The sequence below is a fragment of the Cricetulus griseus genome, chromosome 3, assembly GCF_003668045.3.
Source record: "Cricetulus griseus strain 17A/GY chromosome 3, alternate assembly CriGri-PICRH-1.0, whole genome shotgun sequence".
NCBI classification, from domain to species: domain Eukaryota; kingdom Metazoa; phylum Chordata; class Mammalia; order Rodentia; family Cricetidae; genus Cricetulus; species Cricetulus griseus.
In genome coordinates this window covers 168,618,383-168,628,414 of record NC_048596.1, presented here as the reverse complement: position 1 = coordinate 168,628,414, position 10,032 = coordinate 168,618,383, and the positions used below count along the sequence as shown (strand labels likewise).

The 10,032-nt window shown below is 40.6% G+C and overlaps 1 protein-coding gene across 4 annotated transcripts in view; it reads right to left on the bottom strand.

The window, feature by feature from the left end:
* Positions 1 to 4,045: 4,045 nt before the first annotated feature.
* The window catches only part of Lpcat2 (lysophosphatidylcholine acyltransferase 2), a 50,781-nt gene continuing 44,794 nt past the window's right edge, over positions 4,046 to 10,032 (bottom strand). For all 4 annotated transcript variants that reach the window (XM_035442585.1, XM_035442586.1, XM_035442588.1 and 1 more), the window contains 2 exons: positions 8,579 to 8,714; positions 4,046 to 6,001 (listed from right to left, as the gene is read on the bottom strand). In XM_035442585.1, coding sequence (XP_035298476.1) covers positions 5,817 to 6,001; positions 8,579 to 8,714 — 321 coding nt within the window. In that variant the 3' untranslated portion in view covers positions 4,046 to 5,816. The remainder of the gene's footprint in view (positions 6,002 to 8,578; positions 8,715 to 10,032) is intronic.

Here is a 10,032-nt window from a genome sequence, read left to right as displayed (position 1 = left end):
ACAAACACATACACAGAAGCACTTCCCCCATCACCCATGCAGCTAAAACAATTGAAATGGAAAACAAAAACATTAGCTATCTCCCTGCATCCTAGCACCCAGGATGAGAAAAACTGTCTTCATTGTCTTCCTTAGCCAGAAGATGAATTTCTTTCAATTCACTTTTTTTTTTTTTTTTTTGAGACATGGTTTCTCTGTGTAGCTTTGTAGACCTGGCTAACCTTGAACTCACAGAGCCCCACCTATCTCTCTGACTCCCAATTGCTGGGATTAAAGGTGTGAGCCACCACTGGCCAAGCTTCAATTCACTTTTATACTGAGAATTTAGCAAACATTCTCTGTTGAGATGCCTGTTCCAATCCTTGCCATCTTAAACCTGAGTCTTACTTGTTCCTTCTACAGCCTCTTCCTTAGCGAGGCTGGCACACATCCATAGGTCAGCTGCAGCCTTCATTCCTTCAGATAGCCCTGGTTGCTGCTCTTTGCAGTTTGGGCACCGAGGAACTATCCTTCATACACTACCCACGCATCTGTGTGTTTCTGTTCATGCTTGTGATATTTAGCATTCTAGAGGTTTTGTGGCTAGAGGTTCTCAGATTATCTAGTTTCCATGTTTCTGGAAGCTGCAGCCTGACATGTAATTCTTTGGTTATTTTATGGGTCCAGATTACAGTATCTTAATCAAAAGTCCTCACATGGAGAGCCAGACAGTCTTGGGTTTGAATTCCTACCCAGAGTTCATAGTTAGGTAACTCTCAACAAGAAGTAAAGCTTCTCTGGCCTCAACTTTTCTTGGGGGGAGGGGGTTCGAGACAGACTTTCTCTGTGTCACATTGTAGACCAGGCTGGCCTTGAACTCACGGAGATCCACCTGCCTCTGCCTCCCAACTGCTGGGATTAAAGGCATGTGCCACAACTGCCCGGCTCTCTGACCTTAACTTTTATGTGAGTTTTAGAGACAATAATTCCAGGTTTTCAAGTTCATTTCTTATACCATGTGAGGAACAAGAAACGAAAGATAATGTTACCATTATGTCTTCAGCAAACATCAAATGTCAGGAAAACCTAGGCACTAGAAATGGCAAACAAGGATGCACACCTGTAACTAACTTCAGGTAAGTGTAACAAGAAGAATGGTGGTGGGACTGAGAGTGCCCATAGCTTTGTGATTGACAACATGGCAATTCCCAAATGATGATATGGTATTTGATTTAAAATCTGAATTAAGATGACACTGGGATAACATTAGATTGTGGTGATGGCCACCCAACTCTGTGAATAAACAAAAATAAGTATTGTATGAAATGTGAACAACATTGTGTGGAGCTGCTCTTAAAACCTGAAGCACAGAAAGCCATGGGAAGATCAGGGGGGATAGTCTATCCAAGAAGGCAGCAGAGCCACTCGAGACTGGAACTGGCTTTAGCCAGTTTGCAGGAAAGCAAGAAATTGGGTCCGGGGATTTGGTGAGAAAGGAGGCTGAGGGCAGCTGAGATCTAGCATGTAGGCAGGAGTCAGGCCATGAAGATTTTGTGTACCAGGATGAATGTTTTTTGTTTACCCACATTGTAACTGTGGCCTTTGCTAAGCTTTGACTGAAGAAGTGGTATCTGGCTTGTGCTTTGAAATGATTGTCGTGTTTCCTGCAAGGCAAGAGAATTAGCAGGAGGTAAATATCCCACAACAGCTGTAATGAATGCCTGGACACTCAGCTGCCCCCTCCCACGCTTTCCTGTGACTGCAATGGCAACTCTGCAGAAGGGGAGAAGTGGAGACCCGACCCGATGCTCCAGCACTATCCACAGAGAAATGTTTCTGTAGCATTTTGAAGCTCACCTCCCCTCTAATTTACAGAAACCTGAAGAATCCCCATGGGAAGGTAGGACCATAAGGAAGGATGGAAGTGTTACCCTCACAAGCCTGCAGTTTAGCTGCCTTAACCCCTCTCAATCATTTGCTCACTGTTAAGACCATTCTTTTTTGTTTTAAATTTACTTTTCTTTTGTGTATGTGTGTTTCTCTGAATGTATCTTGCTGGTGCTCATAGAGGCCAGAAGAGGGCATCAGATCCCCCAAACTGAGGTTATAGCTGCTTAGAGCTTCCATGTCAGTGCTGAGAGCCCAGAAAGGGCTCAGGCATCTCTCTGGGTCCCAGAACCATCTTTAGTGGTATCTATCTCTTCTCCATTTAAGAACTAAGTTACAATATGATATCTAGAACCTACAAGTGGGAATACATGTGACAGATGTTAAATCCGCAAATTCTGTAAAGCAGGCAGTGTGGTGTGGTGCTTTACCTTATGGTTAAAGCATGGCTGCTGGAATCAGGCAAATTCTGACTTAATTGTGTCCTTTACCACCTGCTGACTGAGTCCTCACTTTTGTTCACTGTAACTAGTGACAGGGTACCCATGTTCTATTGAGTGTTCAAATGAGCTACTTGGGACTAAGGAGCAGAGAGGACAAGAAGCTGGATGAACCAGACTCTACATCTCAAGGCTTCTCCCTGGAGATGCACTTCCTCCATCAAGATTCCACCTCCCAAAATTGACATCACCTTTCAAAACTGTACCACCAGCTGGTGACCAAACATTCAAACACATAAAACTGCAGAAGACATAACAACAATTTAACCCACAAGAACAAACAAACAAACAAACAAACCAGAAAGTTCATCCGAGCGGAGTGTCAGGGGACTAACACTTCATAAATATGTGCGCTCTCCTAGTAAACAGCCTTCTATCAGTATATTCTCTTCTTTTGTGATTGCTATATAAAGACCAAACATCCAAGGACTTTCACAGCAGACGGCCTGTCTATTCCATACAGTCCTCGCCCTTCTAATTGAGAACAACACATTGCCTTCAATTAGCCATCGTGTGTTTGGAATGATATGATGGAGAGAGTTCCTGAGCCTGTGACTCAAGTACCTTCACTGCTGTGCCTCATGCAGAGGGCAGAACACATACCTTCCAAAAGGGAGTCACTCTCCTCTAAACACCCTCCAGAGGTGGGCAGGTGAGATGGCTCACTGAATGAAGGCATTTGGTGCCACGTCTGATGACCTGAGTTCACTTCCCAGAACTCACATTGTGGAAGTAGAGAACTGACTCCAATAAGTTGTCCTCTGACCTCCACACAGGATGATCATAGCGTGCCTATGCTATCACCCCAAATAAGTGAATGTGGGTTTTTGTTGTTGTTGTTGTTGTTGTTGTCTGCTTGTTTGCTTGCTTGTTTGAGACAAGGTTTCTCTGTGTAGCCCTGGCTGTCTTGGAACTTGCTTTGTAGACTAGACTGGCCTCAAACTCAGAGATCCACCTGCGTCTGCCTCCCGAGTGCTGGGATTAAAGGTGTGCACCACCACATCCAGCTGCAAATATAATTTAAATATATATCCATTTAGAACTAGCACCACTGATCATACCTGGAAGAGGAAAGTTAACCACACATAATGCAAACACCTTGGTCTCTAAGCAACTTGGTTATATCATAATCTCCCAAGAGAACTATTTTGATCAAAATGTGATTAGTTTACTATTTTAAGAAATAATATTTCTCATTTTCCCTCTACAAATTATGACCATAGTGGAATTTAACTTCTAATCCTTAATCTTAAGAGGAGAAGCACCTCTCTAAAGAAACTGGCAGGGCAGGAAGACTAGGGCTGCTCAATAGCCAATCAAGTCAAGCTCCTTAAAGATAACTTCACAGGGCTGGAGAGCTGGCTCAGTGGGTAAGGGCACCTGGCTGCTCTTCTAGAGGACCCAGGTTTGATTCCATTACCCACACAGTGATTAACAACCATCCATAACTCCGGATCCAGAGGATTTTCTTTGGCCTTCACGGGCACTGCACATACATGATATCCAGACACACATGCAGGCAAAAACATCCACATGACATAAAAGTAAATGAATCTAAAAACCAATACTACTACTACTTTGGGTAAAGTCTGAGCTTTTTCAGTAAGACAAAATAAAATCAATGAAACAAACAGACAACTACATCTATATTATATGAACTCAGACTCAACCGTGGTATCTTTAAGTAAAAAAGTTTATTTGAGAAAACCATCGCAAAACTAAAACTTTGAAGTTGCCAAGTTTTCCATTGCAACTTACTTGTTTGTTCATTGATGAAGTCATAAAAGGGAAATACCATACTGATAGAAGTAGAAGTATAAAAACAGGAAATGATGGGATCATTTTCAAGGGCCTCATAGAAAGCCTCAAACTCCTAACGTCACTCTCCCGTGGTTAGTAGATTAACGTGTGGGCTTTCTGCGCTCCCTGAGTGCATACATTCACTGCATATGGCAGACGTCAGTGTAAACGTTACTTAGCATAATCAATTACTTAAGAAATTGCTTCAGCTCATTTAATGCCTCTTAAAAAATGCTTTAAGACACATGAAAAGCAAATAATTACATATACATAAGGATAAAACTCAATTATACAAATATGTATTTAGCCATTAACTTAGAAGACACCTGCTTCATGTGTGAAAGTAGTTCAAAGTCATAGCCCTTGATTCAATATAGTCTCCAACACTTTCAGGAGATTTCAGAGCCTCAAAACTGACTTTAAAACTCTATGTTAAGGTGGACTGTCTAATAGATTCTGAAACCTAGCCCAAGCAAAGACTTTGGTATCAAAGACTGAATGAAGAAGAGTAACCAATTATTTTTGTACATTCTTTAAATAAGTTGGTTCTTTATTTGAAACCTCAAAGTTTGATTGATATTAAGAGCATGCAGACATGGGTCCCAATAAAAATGGCATTTGGAAGTAGAGAACTAGTTTTCGCCTAACCTAGAAGGAATATGTTGCTGCTGGATTCCTGCGTGGGTGTAGACTGTGGCCACGCACTGACAAACTAAGCTTTTTGATTCCTTGGCTGTTGGTGATACACTGGAAGTGTCTGTGGATATTTCTGACAAACTCTAAAGTTTGAGAGGAAAATTAAGCACAATAAAACTCTCCTTTAAATTGGATGTTAAAATATACTAATTTGACCATTATATAAATAGAACAAATCTGATTTATTCATTGGGAAAGTGCTACCTTCAGAACCATCCAACTCAAATTCAATTCAACTCTGTAGCAAACAATTCATTATCTCATTAGGCAATCACTGTTCCCTTCAATAAGGCAATTCCCACTCAACTTGTGGACACAGCAGTCATTTAAAACATGGCCTCTTTTATATTATGGATTTTGTAAAAGGACCTGCTGACCTTAACAGGCATTTTAAAGAAACCTGCAATAGAGAGGCATATCGAGGGGAGTGTACACTCTTAGAAAGCATCATCTAGCTAAGGGTACTCCCCTCTCCTAGTCAATGACAGAGGACACGGAAATTTAAATGGGAAAATAAATCTGCAAAGATTAAGATACAAAACTCCACCAAATTTTTCAGATTCCTTATCCTTATTTTCAGAAAGGGAAGTAAGTAGAGAAAACCTAGTATTATTATATGTGAAAGGGCTGAAAATTGTTTGTACTTGCTAAACTCACAGTGTTGATTCATGCTGGCCAATACAGAGTAAGACCAATGAGTTTATTATGAAAATTGAACTGAAAAATTCATAAAAATATACAGCATTTATCACCAGTAAAAGTACAATATAAGACAAAAGGAACTTACTTGGTATATACAGGTTAATAAAAGCGTTTAGGAAGAAAACATGTCATTTCAGTAAAAAAGCTTTCTACTTTGAACATCATTAGTTGATAAGCACATTTACAATGTTGTCAATCAACACCTTTCCAGTGTCAGGCAGAAGCACAGCTTTCTTCACCAAGAACACTGATTCAATCGACCTTTTTGTCTGAGGTGCCCTCCTCATGGTTCTCAGGGCTGACTTTATTACTAGCAACAGACCGGGCTTTCTGGACTTCATCTGGCAACGAAAATACATGGCATGTCTGGAGATCTAAGTATGTTGTAAATATTTTGGCATATTCTGGGTGCTTTAGGGCAAAACTTTTGAATTCCTCTAGAAGAAAGGAAAAAAAATATCAATAAGTTAGGGTGTTTCTTCTTTGGGCACGATGAAACTCATCAAAAGATCTTTTTATTGCAGAATCCTGTTACTCAAGTCAAAAACCCTCTGATGAGAATATAAAGTGTACAACCACTCTGTAAGAGGTTTTCCAACACTTAGGTCAAGTTGTAAATACATATTTTTAATGACTCACTAGCTTATTCTGAGGTACACAACCTGTGGAAATTGTGAATTGCACCTGAAAGACATATATGAAAATATTTATAGCAACATCATTCCTAACAGGGAAAAAAGAAAATGGCTCAGATGTCTATCAACAGTCACGATGAATACAATTGTAACATATTCATGGAGCATAATGACTGCAATGAAAGTGAATGAACAATGATGACAAATTTGTGACTATATATACACTGAGTGAAAAATGCCAGATACAAAAAAACACAGATTACAAGAGCTCATTTATAGGACGTTCAAAAACTTAGACAAAACTCAAACATGTCAACACTTATTTTAAAAAATACCTAAATACCTCAAACTGGTTTTTGTTTTGTTTTAATTTGGACTTTCATAATATTAAGGGAAAGGAGAGATTCTGTATATGCTTAGAAGAAAAAGGTTGGACTAGAAAAACAAAGCCAAACTCTGGTCCCTGGTAGACTGCCAGATTGCCCACATCCCTGTGGACGGTCCCACACCCATGTGCAAATGTACAGAGCTAACTGGGCTCCGTGGGTTATTTGCCAAAGAGGAAGTAATGCTGGAAGGGAGATGTTCTGAGAGGGCCTAGAGGGAGTTACAGAAAGAGAACATGAGAGGTGGCTATGAAAAAAAAAAAAAAACTCTATATATACATGCATGATTTTTTTCAAATAAGTGTATTAATTATGATCAAAATATATCATGTGCAAAAATTTAATTAAAAAAAAAGAAAAAAATTCCTGGGACTGGTGACATGGCTCAGCAGTCAAGAGCACTTGCTCTTGCACAGGGTCTGGATTTGACTCCCAGAATCCACAGAGCAGCTCACAGTCATCCATAACTTTAGTACTAGGAGATCTATGGTCCTGTTCTGACCTCTGTGAGCACCAGATATGCATATAGTCCACAAACATCCATATAAGCCAAAAACTGCTACACATAAAATAAAAATAAATCTAAAAAATAAGAGCAAAACAATCACAGCATAATTCTCTAAAAGATTGATTAAGCTGACAAAAGTATGGCCACGTACAAATAATTCTAATACAATTAAAATTATTATCTTCCAATGAAACACTGTCAAAATTTGGTAGTTCTGGGGCCAGAGAGATGGCTCCATGGTTCCCAACACATACATGTTGGCTCACAACCTTCTATAACTCCAGTTTCAGGGGATCTGATGCCCTCCCCCTGACCTCTGTGGGCACTTGCATGTACAAGGTGCATATAAACTCACAGAGGCATATAAATAAATGCATACATTTAAAAAGCTTTAAAAATGGTATTTGGAGTAATAGCATTGTGCAAGCAAATGACTAAAGAAAATTTAGTTCACATGAATTTTTGAAGATTCTTTTTTTTTTTTTTTTTAATGAACTCAATAGATTCGTGGTCCTCTGTATGGGATTACCTAAAAGAGACTAAGGGCAGACAAAATGCTAGTAACTAAACACAGAGAAAGGGAAGCATGTGACCTGATTTCCCCATCCCATGAGCATGAATAAGCTGAACCTCTGTGAACAATGTAATTAGGTAGTTAGTATCTCTCCAGCCAGAGGGGAAAGCTTGGGGAAGATAATGCAGCCTGGCATCCAGGACCACATCAAAGCTCAGCAGGAAACAATCACCTAGGCCTTTGCACGGAGGTATGTTTCTTAAAGACTACACTGGGAAACACAGGGAATGTGATTCATCACCATTGTTTTGATGTATGGTCTTGAACCATCCGGATGGAGGAGAAGCCAATGCATGAGTCTGTAACTATACCACAATACTACAGGCCTTCTTTTGTCACGGTCACTCCCTCATGACAAAGGATGACAAAGAGGAAGGCTGCCCACGTTTATATAAACTACTACATGAAATCTCAGTAAATCATTTGGCTACTACTACCAGCAGGGCCTTGGTCCATCCTCCTCCACTGTAGTTACAGCCTAGCTTGACGAGCTTATTCAGGGTAGCCTGGCTACACTCACAGCAGATATGAAAGGCACTGATGCATGTAGACAATGGTATAGGCTCTAACGCCAGACTCTTAGACTTGGAATCCTGGCTCTGACAATCTTCAGGTGGCTAGTCTTCAGAAAGTTACTTAAGCCCTTTGTTCTTTGCCAAACACAGATGTGAAAAAACAAAACAGGATACTGATTAAACAAATTTATATACACAAAACATAAAAAAGTACCTGATATGTAAGTCTTCAATAATTAGCTATTACTATCACCACCATAGTAACATTACAGTCGTTATCATCATTGCTACTACCAATAGTTAGCCAAGGGAAACACGCCCATCTGACTCTCAATTAATAGCCCAGATGCTCTTCTCTTAAAGGACTGGGATTGAGGATTGGAATTGCCTACTCACCATAGGAAACAGAGTCCCCCTGGGCAATTTCCCTGAAGAGACCAGAAACATCAAGGTCAGGCACTCCAAGAGAAGCCTGCATAATGGTGCAAAACTCCTGCTCTGTTATGTAGCCATCCTCATCAACATCGAAGAGCTGCAAGGGAAACACACACAGAGGTGGGCCTAAAGCCTACTGTATTCAACTGCATTGTAAAGTAATGACTTTAATAATGGAAATAGTTATTGTATAATTTATATGCATATATACATACACACATATGTACATAATGTATGTACAAGTGAGAGGGCCCAGTGAGGGAATGGTCTCTGCTGCTCTTTTAAGATTTAAACACCTACAGCGGTTGGGTAGTGGAAAGAGACAGAATTAGAATAGGGACTGTGCCAATAGTACATACTAAAAGACATGGGAACCCTGGAGGGACATGATGAATCTTACCCAGAGAGGTCCACAAAGGCTGTCATTACAGTTGCCTCTCATATGTAAAGAGATGTTCCCAGAAGATAAAAGGAATGGCAGGTGAGTCTCTGGGACTTAATCCAGAGACTGATGGAGAAGCTAGAACAAGATGACAGTAGATTAGTATGGCCCCACCTAATACTTGCAAGGGGAAGTGGCCTTTGGAACAGAGTGTATAGGACAAGATGGGGGCAGCAGACTTTTCCAAGTAAGAAAACCAAGCGAGGCTAGGGTGGACAAGCAGGACGGAAGGGCAGGCTGTACAAGCAGCACTGATAGAAGTTTCAGAAAGGTTTGTAGTGATGGGGAGGAGCCAAAGAGGCAGAGATTTCTAGTTGAGTAACTGAGGAAAAACAGTCCTAGAACTACTGCCAAATGAGATAAGAGTTGGGCCTAGAAAAGTTAAATTTGAGTTAGAGGTGCCAGGAGAGAGAGAGAGAGTGACGGGGGGGGGGGGAGAAAGAGGAAGGAAGGAAGGAAGGAAGGAAGGAAGGAAGGAAGGAAGGAAGGATCAGCTATGAGCTCAAGGGATTATGAAGTTCCAGGTAGAAATTCAGGCAAGAACTGAAACCACGGGTGTGTGCATCTTGTCTGTAGAGAAGATATGGAGTAAAGGCACAGCCACCTGGGACAGCACCATTGAGATGTGTGGACAGAAGAGGAACTGAGATTTAGAAGTTGTTAGACTATTATGTGTGAACTGCAGCTAACAGGGGTTTTTTAACAGAACAAGACTTGACAATGGAAACAGGCACCAGACTATAATGTCATGGGAAGACCAAGGATATCAAACTATTTGCTAGATTTGATAATTAGGAAATGAGAAGCTTCCAGTTTCAGAGAACCAAAAGGGAGGTATTAATGAGAATCAATGGACAAACAAGTGATTTGCGATGACAGCTGGCATGGGCATTTCTAAGAAGTTACAGAACAGAGGGCAGGAGACAATGGGCTAACACCAGGCATGAATGGTGAGTATACTTACAGGTGGAAA